General features: G+C 49.0%; 1 protein-coding gene across 11 annotated transcripts in view; it reads right to left on the bottom strand.

The window, feature by feature from the left end:
* POU2F2 (POU class 2 homeobox 2) overlaps positions 1–20232 on the bottom strand; it is a 136957-nt gene that overhangs the window by 5645 nt on the left and 111080 nt on the right. For 8 of the 11 annotated variants that reach the window (XM_039352160.1, XM_039352157.1, XM_039352154.1 and 5 more), the window contains 11 exons: positions 16689–16814; positions 12696–12905; positions 11745–11850; positions 10803–10894; positions 9647–9808; positions 9327–9468; positions 7822–7970; positions 5914–6090; positions 3617–3683; positions 1810–1981; positions 410–483 (listed from right to left, as the gene is read on the bottom strand). In XM_039352160.1, the coding sequence (XP_039208094.1) occupies positions 410–483; positions 1810–1981; positions 3617–3683; positions 5914–6090; positions 7822–7970; positions 9327–9468; positions 9647–9808; positions 10803–10894; positions 11745–11850; positions 12696–12905; positions 16689–16814 (1477 nt within the window). The remainder of the gene's footprint in view (positions 1–409; positions 484–1809; positions 1982–3616; positions 3684–5913; positions 6091–7821; positions 7971–9326; positions 9469–9646; positions 9809–10802; positions 10895–11744; positions 11851–12695; positions 12906–16688; positions 16815–20232) is intronic. The other 3 variants (XM_039352155.1, XM_039352162.1, XM_039352163.1) reach the window with 3 other exon arrangements.

Here is a 20232-nt window from a genome sequence, read left to right as displayed (position 1 = left end):
ACTGGAAGTCCACAGGTATTAACGGACACCCCTGAAATACATCCTGGCCAAATATCTCCTCCACTAGCTCTGGAAAAGCTGGTGTTCCCAAAGGAACAAGCTCATGACTTGGACACACTCCTGAATTTACAGCTTCATTCTACACATAGTAAACGCCTTATACATAATCAGTTACAATCTCTTCAACCGTGGGGCAACCACAGTTATTTTATCCTCACACACACACACACACAAGCAAGCATCTCCCAAGCTTCGTCAGACAAGCAGCAATCCACGGATGTTGTGCGCCCGACATGCGGCCTCTACAACCTCGCACCCGTTCCTTCGCACAGTTTTTCTCTCACGCCAGCCAGTCCGTGGAGTGAATGGCAGCCACAACATCAAGGGTTTCCATCTTTCTTTCACAAACCTTGTATGGTGGCCAGTGGGTTGGTGGCCATTAGCGCTGAGTTTAACCCTGCATTCACCCCTAGCACTGTGCTTCTGCAATCAAACCAAAGGCAGCAAGTTAAAGCGGGGGCTTCGGGGGGGGGCAAAGATGATCACACTCTTGTCACCCCCATACCCGTTTTTCCTCTGCAGTGTGTCCAGGAATGTATCAGTAGAATCCAACTTACAATACAGATTTTATAGCTTATCCTCTAGAGCACGGATGTCAAACTCGCCGCGTCACGTGACGTGTCACGATGTATTGTGACTTTTTTCGCATTGCCGGAGCTGGGGTGGGTGCGTCCTCCACATGATGCAACTGGCCAGCGGGCCGGCAGTTTGACACCCCTGCTCTATGGCCTCTCTGACTTGTGGACTTCAACTCCCATGGCTGGCTCAGGAACTCTGGGAGTTGAAGTCCACGAGTCATAAAAGGGCCGTAGTTCCCCACCCCTGCTCTAGAAGAAGAAGGAGTCAAGCTACTCTCCAAAGCACCTGAAGGCAGGACAAGAAGCCACGGATGGAAACTAACCAAGGAGAGAAGCAACCTAGAACAGTGATGGCGAAACTTTTAGAGACCGAGTGCCCAAACTTCAACCCAAAACGCACTTATGTATTGCCGGGTGCCAGGTGAGCGTGGCCCGCCAGGTGGGCATGGCTACAGTGGTCATGGCAGATGGGTGGGCGTGGCCAGAGTGGGTGTGGCCAACTCGATGTTGCTCCTGGGGAGGGATGCCAGTGGGGACTCGGCAGGGTTGGGGGAGATCCAGGGGTCTCTGGCGGGTGAGGTGGTGGGCAGGAGGTTGGTTCTGCGGGTTGAGGCAAGAGAGGGCGGGGGTGCCCTTGTCGCAGGACAAGGTGAGGCAGGGGTCGGGGCAGCTCTGCCTGACACCATCGGCCCCCGCACACAAAGGCCAGCAAGGACACGGATGCTGGGATGCATCCGGCCACATGGGACCTCAGCAAGTTAGCGGGTGACTGGTTGAAGAGGACGGATGCCATCTCCGGGGCATGGCACGCGTGCCCACAGAGAGGGCTCCAAGGGCTGCCTCTAGCCCGCGTGCCATAGGTTTGCCACCACTGACCTAGAACTAAGGAGAAACTTCCTGACAGTTAGAACAATTAACCAGTGGAACAACCTGCCTCCAGAAGCGGTGAATGCTCCAACACTGGAAGTGTTTAAGAAGAGACTGGACAGCCATTTGTCTGAACTGGTGTAGGGTTTCCTGCCTGAGCAGGGGGTTGGACTAGATGACCTCCAAGGTCCCTTCCATCTCTGTCCTTCAGTCAACGGGGTGTTAAAGAAGCTCCGCCGAGGATCCCAGTCCAACCTCTGAAGGAACTCAACCCTTTAAAAGCTTTCCCAGTCTTGCCACTTACCCTGTACTGGGATTCAGGGCTTGCAAGCTGAGAGCTGGATGGCTGCTGCTCTGAGGGCTGGGATTTGTGCTGTTGCTCGGGGGTGGCGTGACCGAGTTGAGGGTGGTGCCCCCTGCTCCGACCGCTGTCCGACTGGGGGTTAGGGAGCAGACTGTTGGGGACAAGGTAGTAACTGTCCCAAAATAAGAACAGGAAGTTAGAATGAGAGCTTCGTGCAGAGAGCCCCAAGAAGTGAGGTATTTTGTCTTCAGAGGTAGTCCTTGACGTACGGCCACAATGGAGCCCAATATTTCCGTTGCTAAGCAAGACAATGGTCCAGTGAGTTATGTCCCTTTTACGACCTTCCTTGGCACGGGGGCTAACAAAGGACCACCGTGGGGTTCACCTAGGTCGGGGTAGGCAACCTCGGCTCTTTTGTGACTCGTGGACTTCAACTCCCAGAATTCCTGAGCCAACCATGCTGAGGGAAAAGGGAGAGGTTTCCAAGCTGAGCCATGCTGGCTCAGGAATTCTGGGAGTTGAAGTCCATGAGTCATAAAAGAGCCAAGTTTGAAGACCCCTGGTTTAAATATTTAAATATTTTTCCTCATAGTCACATGATCAAAATTCAGGCATTTGGGCAGGGGTAGGCAACCTTGGCTCTTTTATGACTTGTGGACTTCAACTCCCAGAATTCCTGAGCCAGCCATGCTGAGGGGAAAGGGAGAGGTTGCCAAGCTGAGCCAGGTTGGCTCAGGAATTCTGGGAGTTGAAGTCCATGAGTCATGAGGGGGCCATAGTTCCCCCATGCTGGCTCAGGAATTCTGGGAGTTGAAATCCACGAGTCATAAAAGAGCCGAGGTTGCCTACCCCTGGCCTAGGGCAACCTGACCCCAAACAAACTTAAGTACCACACTATCCAGTTCTTGCTTCACTGAAAGAGTTAATTAAGACAAACATCACTCACTCAGATCTGTCACAAAAGGGACAAATTTGAAGACCCCTGACCTAGTGGGATATACGAGATTCGACCTTTTCCCCCCCTCCCTTTTAATCCACAAAACCGCAACCCTGTGAGATTTGTACTTCAAAGAAGGACGGGATTCACACCCTGCCTAAGTTTAATATGCAACTTGCAAACGAAATGGTCCAGTTTGCAAAATACGGTAGGTGAAATCAAGTCCCAGCAAAGGGATTGTGGTTAGAGCAGAATTTCTCCCCTTGGAGATACGTAGATTTTGCTTTCCCAGAATTCCCTGAGCAGACTAGACACTGCTGAGAATTCTGGGAGTTGAGGTCGACACGTCTGGAGTTGTCAACCTCTCTTTCCCTCTCTCTTCTATTTTCCTCTCCTCATCCAAATATCTGGATATATTATGGCCACCGTGGAGCCCAATATTTCCGTTGCTAAGACAGACAGTGGTTCAGTGAGTTATGTCCCTTTTACGACCTTCCTCGGCATGGGGGTTAACAACTGCATCCCGGCAGTTGTTGCCGGTAACACAGCTGTTAAATGTTCTCACTGGCTTTGTGAGTAGGTTGCCAAAGGTGATCCCATGACCCCAAAAGACTGCAAGCAAGTGCATCCCCCGCCCCCTGGCTTCAGGCATCCAATATGCTCAACCTCTGCTTTTGTCTTCTTAACAGTCCAGAGTCCCAACTATCTCAAAAACCCCTTTGTGGGTCAAAGATCAGGATGCTCTTATATTCCTCTGTTGAATGACATCAATTTTGCACAGTCCCAACGTTCCACCCCAGTAAACTATTCTAAAGGGAAATAAAAGAAAGGAAAATAAGGTTCCTCCTCCAAAAAGGGGGGACTGTGTACCTGTTGTGCTCAGACTACTGGAAGCCTGGGAGAGAGGCAAACTCGTGCCGCTGCCTGTGCTGGTCACCTGAGGAACAGAAATACATAGAGACAAGGATTTGTCACTGGCATAATGGATAGACACATGTAACGGTAAGCAAGCTTTCCCTCGTGCACCACCAGGGGGCAGGAATGGTTTTTCCAAAAGTGCTCTTTAGGACTTGTTGAATGGAGGAAATAGCATCAGCCATAGTGTGGAGAGCACGTTGATGACAACCAATTGTATCTCTGAACCCCTGGCTGGCCAAGAGATGCTGGCAAGCCTTGTCCTAGGCCAGGGCTAGGCCACTTTGACTCATTTATGTCTCGTGGACTTCAACTCCCAGAGTTCCTGAGCCAGCATGGGGGAAACTATGGCTCCTTCATGACTGGTGGACTTCAACTCCCAGAATTCCTGAGCCAGCATAGCTCAGCGTGGCTGGCTCAGGAATTCTGGGAGTTGAAGTCCAGAGTCATAAAAGAGCCAGGGTTGCCTACCCCTGCCCTATACCGTTCCAGACAAGTGGCTGTCCAGTCTCTTCTTAAAAGCCTCCAGTGATGGAGCACCCACAACTTTTGGAGGCAAGTTGTCCCACTGCTTAATTGTTCTGTCAGGAAATTTCTCCTCAGTGCTAGGTTGCTTCTAGAACGAAGGAGAAATTTCCTAATGGTGAGAGCAATAGACCAATGGACTAGCTCAGGGGTAGGCGACCTTGGCTCTTTTATGACTGGTGGACTTCAACTCCCAGAATTCCTGAGCTAGCATGGCTCAGCATGGAAACCTCTCCCTTTTCCCTCAGCGTGGCTGGCTCAGGAATTCTGGGAGTTGAAGTCCACGATCATAAAAGAGCCAAGGTTGCCTAACCCTGTCCCAGGGCCTGGAGGCTGTTGGGAGTCTGGATGGGGAGGCACATTTGGCTTAACCTCTACTTCAGTAGCTGTAGGTTCATGGACCAGTCAGTACTGAGGATTTTCCAAGCTTAGTTCTCCGTTGGGTTGTATTTCCCCAGATGGAACTGACATGCGGTTTGGGGGTTTACCTGCACTGGTTTACCTGCTCAGGGTTGAACGTTATAGGTCTATAACTTGAAGGTGCTTCTGACACGAATAAAGAATCTGCACTGATAGGTCCTGCCAGAGCTTTTTTTCCTCATAAAATGCCCAGAACAGAGTTCCAGCACCTTTTCTGGATGGAACCTTGTAGGTAGGCAAGGCAGGTTGTATGACGTGTGTGAGTTCCGGCACCTTTTTTTTTTTTTAGAACAAAAGCACTGGGTCCTGCTTTATGACCCCGTAGTCCCTAATTGGGGTAGAGTCGGGATGACTGGATGGAGTTGAACATTTACTGGCCAGATGCCCTTCCTGACACCTACGCAGAGTTCACAGCAAATAATTTTTCCTTTTCACCTTAGGAGAGAAATAACTACCTACCGTAGGATTGAAATTTCTAGCCTTCCGAGTAGGAGGCAAGCGTCTTCATCAGTAGACCACCAGCTGCTCATTCAGAGTGTGTGTGTGTGTGTGTGTGTGTGTGTGTGTGTGTGTGTGTGTGTGTGTGTAAAGTATGTGCAGTATATACACCAGATAGATAGATCAGGGGTGTCAAACTTGCAATGTCACGTGACATGTCTCAACGTATCACGACTTTTTTACATTGCTGGCAATGGGGTGGGTACAGTTTTGGCATGACGCATCTGGTCCGCAGGCCAGCAGTTTGACACCCCTAGCATAGACGGACGGACAGGTGGACAGACAGATAGATGATAGATAGATAAGATAGATGATAGATAAGATAGATGATAGATAGATAGATATAGATAGATAGATAAGATAGAAACAGATTAGATACATAGATTAGATACATAGATAGATAGGATATAGATAGATACATAGATAAGAGATAGGTATCTATCTATCTATAGATAGATAGCTAGTTAGATATATTAGATAAGATAGATAGATAGCTAGATAAACAGACAGACAGACAGATTCTGAATAAGCGGCATGGTGATCTAGTGATGCAGATGCTCACCTCCCACTTGTTTTCTATTCCCAAACCCCTTTTGGGGTGTGTGTGTGTGTGTGTGTGTGTGTGTGTAGGGCTGTAGAAGAAGGCAAAGAAAAGGGTACGGGAAGTACAAAATGAGAAGACAGCAGGTAAAAATCACGTAAGACGTGTTGCTGAAGGGACTTTTGAAAATGTCAGCATCCCATGGGAAAGCCACAAGACGGGTCAACTGAGGCAGGCTGTCAGGTAGGAGGGAAACGTGGGAATTCACCATGAGAGGGCTGTAGCCAGCAGGCTTGCTCTGGGCAGGCAATATGGGAGCAGAGCTGCAAGGGTTGATCCGTTTCTCTTTCTGGCGGCGGTTGCAGAACCAGACACGAATCACCTCCTTCTCCATGTTCAGCTGTTCGGCAATAAGTAGGATCTCCTCTGAGGTAGGCTTCTGGTTCTGTCAGGGGAGATAGAAGGGTAAGGGCAACATCCGGTTGTGGGGAGAAGTGAATAGCAAGCAGCAGGACAGGGAACTATTCCTTTAGGGTCTGAGAAATGGATAAAACGGATTGTATAGCCGCCCATATTACCTGCATTACCAGTTGGTTACAGGTCATTCTCGAGTTAGGGCAACAATGGAGCCCAAAGTCACTAAGCAAGACACTTGTTAAGTAAGGGTAACCCCATTTCATGACCTCATTTAGTGCCACAATTATTAAGTGAATCACTGCAGCTGTTAAGTGAGTGGTTGTTAAGCAAATCGGACTTCCCCATTGGCTTTGTTCGTCAGATGGTTGCAAAGGGGGATCGCATGACTCCGGGACACTGGAACCGTCATAAATATGAGGCTCTGGGACACTGCGACTGTCATCAATAGGAGACTTCGGGACACTGCAACCATCATAAATATGAGACTCCGGGACACTGTGACCATCATAAATAGGAGACTCCGGGACACTGCGACTATCATAAATAGGAGACTTCGGGACACTGCGACCGTCATAAATAGGAGACTTTGGGACACTGCAACCGTCATAAATAGGAGACTTCGGGACACTGCGACTGTCATAAATAGGAGACTCCGGGGCACTGCGACCATCATAAATAGGAGACTTCGGGACACTGCAACCGTCATAAATAGGAGACTCCGGGACACTGCAACCATCATAAATATGAGACTCCGGGACAGTGCGACAGTCATAAATAGGAGACTTCGGGACACTGCGACCGTCATAAATAGGAGACTCCGGGGCACTGCGACCGTCATAAATAGGAGACTTCGGGACACTGCGACCGTCATAAATAGGAGACTCCGGGGCACTGCGACCGTCATAAATAGGAGACTTCGAGACACTGCGACCATCATAAATATGAAACTCCTGGACACTGCGGCCGTCATAAATAGGAGACTCCGGGACACTGTGACCGCCATAAATAGGAGCCAGTTGCTAAACCTCTGAATTTTGATCATGTGACTACGGGGATACTGCAACAGTGGTAAGTGTGCAAAACGGTCATGTCACTTTTTTCCCACCACAGTTGTAATTTCGAACAGTCATTGAACGAGTGGTTGTAAACCGAGGACTACCTGCATAATATAGGCAACCATATAAACGTTCTAAATAAATGCAGGTAGTCCTCAACTTATGACCTCAATGGACCCCAACATTTCTGTTGCTAAGCAAGATGTGGGTTAAGGGAATTTTGCCCCATTTTTATGACCTTTCTCACCACGGTTGTTAAGCGAATCGCTTGCTAAGTTAACAACAAGACTGTTAAAGTGAGACTGGCTTCTTCCCCGTTGACTTTACTGGTCAGAAGGTCACAAAACTGGATCAAATGACCCTGGGGATGTTGCAACCATCATAAATATGAAGCAGTTGCCAGGCGTCCCAATTTTAAGCACGTGACCCCGGGGATGCTGCAACGGTCGCAAGTGTGAAAAACGGTCATCAGTCCCTTTAGTGACTTTGAATGGTCACTAAACGAACTGCTGTTAAATCGAGGACCACCTGTACAGGAACGCAATTTTAAATGGCCCACGTCAAGTGGAAGCATTAAAAGAAAGCCGCACGGGTGACAACTTTACTTAAGTTTCTTCTCCGCTGCACGGGCGCAGCGTCTATTGATTTGAAGAGGGAAGGGATGAGGGAAGGGTTAGGGCTGCCCTGGAGGGGATGGTTTTTACCGCTAGAAAGCTTTTTTCCAATGCAAAGCGGACATTGGTCTCAATGCTGGTCCGTTTCTTACGACGTCGGCCTGGCAGCCCGTCAAAACCCAGGTTGGGGCTGCTCAGCTGGTTGGGGCTGGGAAGCGTGGAGTCCACCGACATTGTCTCTGCAACATGTTGAGGACAAACATTTATGCACCTCCTGAGTAACACTCTATGACTCGACCCCCCCCTCTTTCCATCGCTCTCTTTTCAACTGCCTACTTTCCCCCACCTTCCTCCCTTTTCTCTCCCACCTAATTGTAGCTATGTCTGTACGACTGCATCCTTTGTTGATGGAGCAAACAGGAACGGAGTTTCTCACTGGAAGGTCATAAGCTCCTTATAGGGCCATACACCCCACCGCTCAGACCTGTTTGTTTCGTGCTACCCCATCTTCCTTTCTGTCACCCTCAGACCACGAAGGCTGTTGCTTGGCCCCTACATCAGGCTAAACTATGGTTTCTGAATGAGCTACAACTCGCTGGCTTCACGCGGCATGGTAAGCTTGTTTACATGGGCCACCAACGGCAGGAAAGCCCAAACTACAAAAAATAAAATAAAAATGCAATAACAGAGTAACAAGAGTTGGAAGGGACCTTGGAGGTCATCTAGTCCAACCCCCTGCTCAAGCAGGAGACCCTATACCAGGGGTAGGCAACCTTGGCTCTTTTATGACTCGTGGACTTCAACTCCCAGAATTCCTGAGCCAGCATGAGGAACTATGGCCCCCTCATGACTGGTGGACTTCAACTCCCAGAATTCCTCAGCCAGCATGGCTCAGCTTGGAAACCTCTCCCTTTCCCCTCAGCATGGCTGGCTCAGGAATTCTGGGAGTTGAAGTCACAAGTCATAAAACAGCCAGGGTTGCCTACCCCTGCCCTACACCATTTCAGACAGGTGGCTGTCCAGTCTCTTCTTAAAATCCTCCAGTGATGGAGCACCCACAACCTCTGCAGGCAAGCCGTTCCATTGGTTGATAGTTCTTACTATCAGGACATTTCTCTTTGGTTCTAGATTGTTTCTCTCCTTCATTGGTTTCCAACCATTATTTCTTGTCTTGCCTTCTGGTGCTTTGGAAAATGGGTTGACCCCTTCTTCTTTGCGGCAGCCCCTTCGATATTGGAACAATACTATCATGTCTCCCCTAGTCCTTCTTTTCACTAGATTAGACATATCCAATTCCTGCCATGATTCTTGGCATGTTTTAGCCCCCAGCCCCCCAATCATCTTTGTTGCTCTTCTCTGACCTCTTTCCAGATCCTCAACGTCTTTTTTTATACTGTGGTGACCCAAACTGGAGCAATAGTTTATGTGTGAATGCAGCTGGGTCTTCCCTGTTATCTTCATTGCAACTTTCAGAATAACCTCTTTGACCAAACTCTTTTTTCTTCTCTGGCATTAACAAACCTCCCTTGTCCCACTCTCAGGCGGGTCATCCCGAGTGGAGCTCAGCTTTATCATACTCCACCGTTTTTCCTTACCAGCGTCATTCAGCCATTTCTCCAGAAGAGGTTTGAGTTTGCACATGTTCTTGAAGCTGAGGTTCAGTGCCTCAAAGCGCGAGATGGTCGTTTGGCTGAAGTCATTCCCATAAAGCTTCCCCATAGCCAACCCCACGTCACCCTAGGAAGGATGGAGGGAAGAAAAGGGAGAGAAGCAATTATTGAGAGAATGCCAAGGCTGTGTGCATGCCACAATTCCCTGCAAATCTATTTCCACTCCACACATAGCTCTTCTCCTTTCATGAGGCAGAGCTACATCTTACTCTTCCTCAACCGAGCCAAGCATTCCGAGCATGTACCTGTGTGAAGCCCAACTTGATGCGCCGTTGTTTGAAGGTGCGGGCGAACTGTTCCAGCTCCTCCAGGTCGCTGGGCTCCTCGGGGTGCGAAGGGGTCTCCAGGCATTTGGGTGGCTGTGAGTGAGTGAGGTGGGACTCGGGGAGGCCAGGCCGAGTCACTTGCTGGCGAAGAGGAAGAAATTTAAAAAAAAATGGGAATCTAAGAGACCCAGAAGGACCAAACACAAGTCCAGGCAGACTGTACTACCAAACTCAAGTGGAAAAATAAACGCACTAACTGATTATTATAACTGATGGGGACTGCAGCCAAGAAATTAAAAGATGCTTGCTCCTGGGGAGGAAAGCTAAGGCAAATGAGACAGCATACTAAAAAGCAGAGACATCACCTGCCAACAAAAGTACCTATAGTCAAGGCCATGGTCTTCCCAGTTGCAATGTATGGCTGTGAAAGTTGGACCATAAGAAAGGCTGAGCTTTCAACTGAGGCCTTTGAACTCTGGTGCTGGAGAAGACTCCTGCGAGTCCCCTGGATTGCAAGGCGATCAAACCGGTCAGTTCTAGAGGAGATCAACCCTGACTGCTCTTTAGAAGGCCAGATCCTGAAGTTGAAATTCAAATACTTTGGCCACCTAATGAGAAGGAAGGACGCGCTGGAGAAGGGCCTAATGCTGGGAAAGATGGAGGGCAAGAGAAGAAGGGGACGACAGAGAAGGAGGTGGCTGGATGGAGTCCCTGAAGCAGGAGGCATGAGCTTAAAGGGACTCCAGAAGATGGTAGAGGACAGAAAGGCCTGGAGGAACGTTGTCCATGGGGTCGCGATGGGTCAGACACAACTTCTAACAACAACAAACTGATTATTTAATAGCCTATGCGATGCCTGGGCTAAGACGGGAGGCGCTTCCCTCCCTTCGTGAGCTCCAAAAGCCGTTTACTTCTTTCAGTCTTTGGCGGGTTAGGAATGGACATTATTTGCTCACTGAGATTCCGGGCTTAAATGCTTGCCACTAATTTAATCCTGGAGAACATGAACCAGCATGATCATCTAAGCAGAACAAAAAGAGGGCAAAACAAAATATTTGCATGGTGTTTATTTCCTTCTTTACCTCGGCAAGCGTTTTACACAGAGAAGCCTGTTTCTCTTTCCTTCCTTGCTCACCTGTGCTGGGAGTCCTGCACGAGGCTGGTTCGACAGGAGGCTCCCTGGATTTTGCTGAGGTAGCTGAAATAAATTTGGTGTCGGAAGCAGCCCTGTGGGGAAGTGAGGGAGGAAAAGACTCGGTTTAATCTCCGAAAAGGCCCAACATGTTTTTTTTTGTCCTTTGTGGGCCAAATTACAGCCCAGTTAAGTGATGAGCAGCCACCGCTTAAAATTTAGTGCCGCCTTAAGTGTGAAAGCCAATTGGGTGACTTTGGGGCCAATCACCAGGAGACGGTGAGTTCTAGTCCCGCCTTAGGCATGAAAGGGTGACTTTAGGGCCAATCACCATGAGACGGTGAGTTCTAGTCCCGCCTTAGGCATGAAAGCTGATAGGGTGACTTTGGGGCCAATCACCAGGAGACGGTGAGTTCTAGTCCCGCCTTAGGCATGAAAGCTAATAGGGTGACTTTGGGGCCAATCACCAGGAGACGGTGAGTTCTAGTCCCGCCTTAGGCCTGAAAGTTGACAGGGTGACTTTGGGGCCAATCACTAGGGGACAGTGAGTTCTAGTCCCACCATAGGCATGAAAGCCGATTGGGTGACTTTGGGGCCAATCACCAGGAAACAGTGAGTTCTAATCCCGCCTTAGGCATGAAAGTTGACAGGGTGACTTTGGGGCCAATCACCAGGAGACGGTGAGTTCTAGTCCCCCTTTAGCCATCAAAGTTGGGTGACTTTGGGGCCAATCACCAAGAGATGGTGAGTTCTAGTCTCGCCTTAGGCATGAAAGTTGACAGGGTGACTTTGAAGCAATCACTCTCTCTTAGCCCAGCCCACCTCACAGGGTTGTTAGGATGTGGAAAACAGGAAGAGGTAGTAGGTATGTCTGCCACCTCAAGTTATTTATTAAAATAGCAAAGGAGGGATGATTTTTTTTTTAAAAAAAGATTATCTTCTCACCTTGCTGTCCCTGCTGGGCCTGTGGCAGCAGGAACTGTGCAGGGGGCTGCAGGGGGTGCCCTGGGACAAGGACTAACTGCTGGAGCTGCAGCAGCTGCTGGATATCCTAGAAGAGAAATAACCGGGAGGAGAAATAGGGCGGAAACATCTCCACCACAACGCAGAGATATCCTATTTCAGGGGTAGGCAACCTTGGCTCTTTTATGACTCGTAGACTTTAACTCCCAGAATTCCTGAGCCAGCCATGCTGAGGGGAAAGGGAGAGGTTTCCAAGCTGAGCCATGCTGGCTCAGGAATTCTGGGAGTTGAAGTCCACCAGTCATAAGGGGGGCAAAGTTTCCCTCATGCTGGCTCAGGAATTGTGGGAGTTGAAGTCCATGAGTCATAAAGCGACCTAGGCCTAGGCCAGAGGTAGGCAACCTTGGCTCTTTTATGACCCATGGACTTCAACTTCCACAATTCCTAAGCCAGCATGGGTGAAACTATGGCCCCTCCATGACTCGTGGACTTCAACTCCCAGAATTCCTGACCCAGCATGGCTCAGCATGGAATCCTCTCCCTTTCCCCTCAGCATGGCTGACTCAGGGATTCTGAGAGTTGAAGTCCACGAGTCATAAAAGAGCCAAGGTTGCCTGCCCCTGCCCTATTTTCAAGGCGGTTGAACTTCCGGAGAGATTCCTGAGAATTATACTTGCCCTGAGACCACCAAGCACTTTTCTCCCCTGGAACCTTGGCTCCCGGGAGCTTCCCAGAAGGGAGGTGATGACCAGGGGACCCGTTTCAATGGAGACAGTGCAACGGCCGGCCCTGTCTCAGGCCATCCCATCGGAGAAGCAGTTTTCCCTCTGAAACATCCCTCCTTCCCTTCCAAGGGCAGGTGACCGGGCGATGGAGAGAAGCTCTTGTGGCTGGCCCTGCGCGAAGCTCCCTGCTTCGTGCCCAAGCCCTTACCTGTGCCGTGAGCTGGATGGGTTGGGACAAGGCCAGCTGGGGCGTCTGGGGCTGGCTCTGTGGTGCTGGCAGTTCAGCCCCAGGTTGCTGAGAGGAGGAGGAGGCAGCGGCGGCGGCGGCAGCATTAGACTGCTGCACGGCAGCTGCCAAAAGCTGTGCTTGCGCCTGCTGCAGGAGCAGCTGCTGTTGGGCGGGCATCAGGGCAGTGAGCTGTACGAGAGAGGGGGCAGCAGGGCGGGCAGCAAGCAGGAGGCAAAGAGACAGGGAGGGAGGGAAGGAAGGAGGGAAAAAAGGAAGGAAGGAAAAAGAAAAGGAAAGAAGGAAGGAAGGAAGGAAGGAAGGAAGGAAGGAAGGGAAGGAAGGAAGGAAGGAGAGAGAGAAAAGGGAAGGGAGGAAGGGTCAGAGACAAGGAAGGAAGGAAGGGAAGGAAGGGTCAGAAGAAGGAAGGAAGGAAGGAAGGAAGGAAGGAAGGAAGGAAGGAAGGAAGGAAGGAGAGAAAAAGGGAAGGGAGGAAGGAAGGGTCAGAGAGAAGGAAGGAAAGAGAGAAAAAGGAAGGAAGGAAGGAAGGAAGGAAGGAAGGAGAGAAAAAGGGAAGGGAGGAAGGAAGGGTCAGAGAAGGAAGGAAGGAAGGAGAGAAAAAGGAAGGAAGGAGAGAAAAAGGAAGGAAGGAAGGAAGGAAGGGTCAGAAGAAGGAAGGAAGGAAGGAAGGAAGGAAGGAAGGAAGGAAGGAAGGAGAGAAAAAGGGAAGGGAGGAAGGAAGGGTCAGAGAGAAGGAAGGAAGGAAGGAGAGAAAAAGGAAGGAAGGAAGGAAGGAAGGAAGGAAAGAAAAAGGGAAGGGAGGAAGGAAGGGTCAGAGAAGGAAGGGAGGAAGGAAGAGTCAGAAAGAAGGAAGGAAGGAAGGAAGGAAGGAGAGAAAAAGGGAAGGGAGGAAGGAAGGGTCAGAGAGAAGGAAGGAAGGAGAGAAAAAGGAAGGAAGGAAGGAGAGAAAAAGGGAAGGGAGGAAGGAAGGGTCAGAGAAGGAAGGAAGGAAGGAAGGAGAGAAAAAGGAAGGAAGGAGAGAAGAAGGAAGGAAGGAAGGAAGGGTCAGAAGAAGGGAGGAAGGAAGGAAGGAAGGAAGGAAGGAAGGAAGGAAGGAAGGAAGGAGAGAAAAAGGGAAGGGAGGAAGGAAGGGTCAGAGAGAAGGAAGGAAGGAAGGAGAGAAAAAGGAAGGAAGGAAGGAAGGAAGGAAGGAAGGAAGGAAGGAAGGAAGGAAGGAAGGAAGGAAAGAAAAAGGGAAGGGAGGAAGGAAGGGTCAGAGAAGGAAGGGAGGAAGGAAGAGTCAGAAAGAAGGAAGGAAGGAAGGAAGGAAGGAAGGAAGGAAGGAAGGAAGGAAGGAAAGAAAAAGGGAAGGGAGGAAGGAAGGGTCAGAGAAGGAAGGGAGGAAGGAAGAGTCAGAAAGAAGGAAGGAAGGAAGGAAGGAAGGAAGGAAGGAAGGAAGGAAGGAAGGAAGGAAGGAAGGAAGGAAGGAAGGAGCAAGTTAGTCAACTACATTCCCTGCTCTCAGCAAAAAGCCAGAAACCTTCTCAGATAGACAGCCAGGCAGTTCTGCTTTGGACAGAGACAAAGCTCACGCACAACACGGGGAGAAGAGGGGTGTGTTGCTCATTGTCACGCGTGGAAGTTCAAGCAAAGGTGTACCTGTCGGATTCCTCCTTGTCCACCGGAAAAGGCACAGGAGGGATGGGGAGGGTTGCTAATAAGAGGGAAGCATCAGCCAGGTTTCACTAGGCAGGGTGGAATTGTATCTCTTTCTCCAGCGGCCTCGGGGTCAGAGGCTGAGTTAGCTCCATCTGCTTCCCCAGCCTCCATCCATCCCACGAGAGCACGACTGAAGAGAACGGGGAGGGCTCCAAAACGACCCATCTCTCCCCCTTCCTTGTGTAGGTCAGACAACCTCTCCCAGTGCGATATAGATCAGGCATTTGGGGATTACAAGCAGTCCTTGACTTACAGCCATTTGTTAGGATGCAACACTGCAGGCTACCTCTGTTGAGTCCCGGCTGCCGGCAGTTCGGCAGTTCGATTCTCACCAGCTCAAGGTGGACTCAGCCTTCCATCCTTCTGAGGTGGGTCAAATGAGGACCCAGAATGTTGGGGGGCAACAGGCTGACTCTGTAAACCGCTTAGAGAAGGCTGTAGAGCACTGTGAAGCGGTATATAAGTCTAAGGCAGTGGTTCTCAACCTGTGGGTCGGGACCCCACTTGGGGTCGAACGACCATTTCACGGGGGTCGCCAAACAACGCAGTCCGCCATTTTCCCCCCCTTTTCCTTAGCTGTGCTACTCCCTTTTATTCTATTGGCTTTTGAAAGCCAATAGAATAGACTCTCTTGAATAGAGTCTAATTCTATTGGCTTTCAAAAGCCAATAGGAATTGTCCAGGCTGTCTCTGCCCTGCTGAGCCCGCCAAAAGTCCCATTCTGCAAACGGTGCTGCACCAGTTGAGTAGTCCTCGACTTACGACCGGTTGAGTAGTCCTTGACTTACGACCGGTTGGGGGTCGCAGCATTAAAAAGGTTGAGAACCACTGGTCTAAGGACTATTGCTCTTTGTTTCGTGACCAGTTACAACGGCACTGAAAAAAGGTGATTCAGAGGATCATTTTTCACACTTATGACTGTTGCAGCATCCCCCCAGTCTCGTGATCACAAAATTCAGACGCTTGGCCACTGGCTCGTATTTTTGACGGTTGCAGTGTCCCGGGATCACGTGATCCCCTTTTGTGACCTTCTGACAAGAAAAGCCAACGGCAAAAGCCAAATTCAACTAACATCCGTTTTACTAACCTACCAACTTGCAGCGATCCACTTAACCGCTGTGGCAAGAAAAGTGGGGCAAAACTCACTGAACAAATGTCTCACTTCATAACAGCAATTGCGGGAACAATTGTGGCTGTAAGTCGAGGATATTGTATAAAGGTCTATTTAAGTAATGTCTAGATCAGGGCTTTTCAACCTTTTCACCCATTGTACCACTTTTAGGATATGGCAACATCCAAGTACCACCAGCTGCCTAACAAGGTGTCAAAAACTTGATGACCCCCCCCCCAAAAAAGGAAAAAAAGTGATAAAGTACAGGTAGTCCTTGACTTACAACAGTTCGCTTAGTGACTGTTCGAAGTTACAATGGCACTGAAAAAAGTGCCTCCCAAGACACAGCCGAGCAAGACACCTGCCTGCCCGCCTGGCAGCGCTCTTCCTCCTGTCTGAGGCTTTCATTGTTGTGAGCATTTCTGTTGAGGATTAGCAGCAGGGATGGGGTGGGGGGTTGTTTGGTTTTTATTCCCCCCCATCTACTGGGTGGTTGCAGCAGGTTTTGGCCATTTCACATGACCCTAGGACACTGTGACCGTCATAAATATGAATCAGTTGCCAAGCATCTGAATGTAAATCACAAGACCCTGGAGAGGCTGCAACATTCCAGCTGATCGGTGCTTCTTCTTCTGGGCTCAGCAGAAGAGCCAGGATCAGTGCTGCTTTCCAGTTGATTGGTGCTTCTTCAGGGCTCAGCAGAAGCACCAGGATCAGCGCCGAGCTCCAGTTGGAGCCAGGCGCTGATCCTGGCGCTTCCACTGAGCCCTGAGAGCCCTGCAGGTCCAGCCGTCTCTCGCTCAGGCTTGTGCGGTGCTGCCACCGGTTCAGCTCATTCCCCTCCCCTGCTACCACTTTTCTAGGATGGTCGCTTACCACCTGCCAAGTGCCAATGTACCACAGGTGGTACCCGTACCACTGGTTGAAAAGCCCTGGTCTAGATAACCATAAACTATTGAAGTATACTCAGCATGGACATTCTCCTTTTAGGAGAAACGGCTGGTTGCACGTATGGTATGATCTAAGCCTACAGTCAATGTTTGAACTTGCCAGCGTGGATTGCAGCCTCCACTTTCCTCAACCTTTGATACTCGGGGCAGAAATAATTCGAGAGGTTTCAGTATTGTTCTGCCTGCTGCACTTACCCCAGCAAGTTGGCTGCCCGCTAACATGAGCTGAGCCTGGGGTAGGTGCGGCTGCTGAGCTTGGGGGGCTGGGGCTGGGGCTGACACTGGAGCCGGAGGCATTTCTGCAGAGTCTTCAGCTTTGATCTGGAAGGGAATAATAATAATCTTGAGTTCGACGATCCATTAATTATTAATTAATTAATTAATTATTCTTTATCGAATTGTTGAGTTCCCATCACCAGACTGCGAATCTACCTGTAGATTACCCATATAGAGTAATAGTTAATAGGCCACCTTGCATGCAATTATAAAATATCGGGAGCACCGCTTGAACCCCCTCGGCATTGACACAATACACCATCGGTCAATTGCAAAAGGCAGCTGACCTCCTGCCGCAATGACTTTAAACACCCTCAGTCATCCACATCTGCCTATCCCATGTCCTTGGGAAGGACTTGATAGGCAGATAAAAATGCCAAATCCAGTCTAAACATCTGGCTGGCCGCGGGACCAACCATAATATAGACAGTCCTTGACTTACAACAGTTACAATGGCACTGGAAATAGTGACACGACCGTTTTCACACTTACGACCATTGCAGCCTCCCCCATGATCATGGGATTAAAATTCGGATGCCTGGCAACTGACTCCTATTTATGATGGTTGCCATGTCCCGAGGTCACATCCTCACATTTGAGGACCTTGTGACAAGCAAAGTCAACGGGGGAGCCAGATTCACTTAACAACTGTGTTGCTAACTTAACAACTGCAGTGATTCACTTAACAACTATGGCAAGAAAGCTCATAAAATGGGACAAAAATTGCTTCACAAATGTTGCACTTAGCAACATAAATCTGGCGCTCAGCTGTGGTTGTAAAGCCAAGGACTACCTATAAAGGCAACTTTGCTTTCCAACTCCGCATAAACATACATCTTTCTGACCCTACTGTTTTCTTCCTGGGCCCAAGCTCCATTATTAGAAGGACAGATGGCTCTTTTTTTGTATTTTTTTTTTTTAAAAAACCCTCATCTGAAGTGAATAGTTATGTCTCAGTCTAGAACCCAGGCTCAAGAAAGGAAATGGGGTAACTGTTAGAAGGATCTTGCACTGGATCAGGGGTAGGCAACCTTGGCTCTTGTAGGACTGGTGGACTTCAACTCCCAGAATTCCTGAGCCAGCCGTGCTGAGGGGAAAGGGAGAGGTTATGCTGAGCCATGCTGGCTCAGGAATTCTGGGAGTTGAAGTCCACGAGTCATAAAAGAGCCAAGGTTGCCTACCCCTGGCTTAGCGTGACATGACGTTACCCGGTCGGATCATGAGACATCTGCAAACAAACCACCAAGCTCAGAGAGCACCAAGGACCCCATAGTCCTCCTCCCCTTTTCCTCCTCCATTCTGCAAACCCAACTCTATTATTTATTTATTTATTTATTTATTTATTTATTTATTAATTAATTAATTAATTAATTATGTATTTAAGACATGGAAGGTACATCTGAGTCTAGTACAGGGGTAGGCAACCGTGGCTCTTTTCTGACTCGTGGATTTCAACTCCCAGAATTCCTGAGCCAGCAAGGGGGAAACTTTGGCCCCTTCATGACTCATGGACTTCAACTCCCAGAATTCCTGAGCCAGCATGGCTCAGCTTGGAAACCTCTCCCTTTCCCCTCAGCATGGCTGGCTCAGGAATTCTGGGAGTTGAAATCCGCCAGTCATAAAAGAGCCAAGGTTGCCTACCACTAATCTAGGTCTATCTATCTATCTATCTATCTATCTATCTATCTATCTATCTATCTATCTATCTATCTATTTATCTATCTATCTATCTATCTATCATCTAGGCCAGGGGCAGGTAACCTTGGCTTTTTTATGACTCGTGGACTTCAACTCCCAGAATTCCTGAGCCAGCATGGCTCAGCTTGGAAATCTCTCCCTTTCCCCTCAGCGTGGCTGGCTCAGGAATTCTGGGAGTTAAAGTCCACCAGTCATAAAAGAGCCAAGGTGGCCTACCCCCGCACTGGATGGATTCAGCCCTCTGTCCCAGCTTGGCGAAAAAAGAGGGCGATTCAGCGTAGACTCTGAATTTCAGCCAAAATCCTGTGCCCTTCAACTTGAGGAATTCCAAGCAAGGGGATCCAAACCCTCCAACTTAAATCTCTGCAACCCTGCGGAAATGTAGTAGGGGGGTTCTTTGTAGGGAGGAGAAACAACACAGTACACTACATTCACATGCCGCCCACTGACCAGTGCAAGATGATTTATCGTTACTCGGCTTCCTGTTTTGCTGCCAGGGTTGGGGCACAGGGAATTCCCCCCTTAAACCAAACCTTGATTCACAGGTTCCTATCAAGCTGATAACAAAAGCACAGCGCCCTTCCCATTGGGGTCTTTCTTTGTTAGCGTGATTTTTGACCTACAATGTCCAGCTCTGGCCTTTGTTGGGAGGGGGAGTTTCAGGATTTCCAAGGGAGCAGCCTAAAGGGCCAGACCAGAATTATTTGCAACATTGCAGAAAATGCAACTTTTAAAATTACGTTAAGAGCTGAGCTGTTGAAGTTATCTAATTCTATGTCACAAAAAAAAAGAGAGAAAAAAAAGGGAACAGATTGTGGTTTGGACAATATGCAAATTTTTTCTGTGCAATCAGTTTAATCAAAATGCAAGTGATTAATCCAGTTAAACACACACACACACACACACACACACACACACACACACACACACACACACACAGATTATAGTTTTGTCATAGCATCATTCAAGCAAACTTCAAAGGTTTTTGTCTCATTTCAAAGCTTAACAGACCCTAGACAGGCAATTTAAAAACTGGAGTGATGAATTATGGGCTATGACCTCCCTTTTCATCATACCTCCAAGACTTTACAAGATTATGTATATAATCATTGACAAATACGATGTTTGTTCATAAAGGTGTTTCTTTCATAAACACTTAGTGCACAGTTACAGTTTTAAAGCATTAGCCTAGACTAGGGGTAGGCAACCTGGGCTCTTTTATGACTGGTGGACTTCAACTCCCACAGCCAGCTATGCTGAGGAGAAAGGGAGAGGTTTCCATGCTGAGCCATGTTGGCTCAGGAATTCTGGGAGTTGAAGTCCACCAATCATAAAAGAGCCAAGGTTGCCCACCCCTGTCCTAACCTCATCCCTCAGAACAGGGTGGGAACTATGGCAACTTTATGACTCATGGACTTCAACTCCCAGAATTCCCGAGCCAGCCGTGCTGAGGGGAAAGGGAGAGGTTTCCATGCTGAGGCAAGATGGCTCAAGAATTCTGGGAGCTGAAGTCCACAAGTCATAAAAGAGCCAAGGTTGCCTACCCCTGTCCTAGACGAGAGCTTCTCAACCATGGCAACTTGAAGATGGGTGGACTTCAACTCCCAGAATTCCCCAGAACAAAAGGTGAACACTCCTATTATCTCGTCCCCAAGAATCCACCATTTTCCTTGTTCCTGGACTGAAGTTAAAGCCCACCTCAACACAGCTTCTGACCCCAAGTCAGTCCAAATGCCAGATGCCTTCTGAGAAGAAATGACATCAC

The sequence above is a fragment of the Crotalus tigris genome, unplaced genomic scaffold, assembly GCF_016545835.1.
Source record: "Crotalus tigris isolate CLP2741 ecotype Arizona unplaced genomic scaffold, ASM1654583v1 scf7180000018413.2111637, whole genome shotgun sequence".
Taxonomy (NCBI): Eukaryota; Metazoa; Chordata; class Lepidosauria; order Squamata; family Viperidae; genus Crotalus; species Crotalus tigris.
This window is presented reverse-complemented; position numbering and strand designations above follow the sequence as displayed.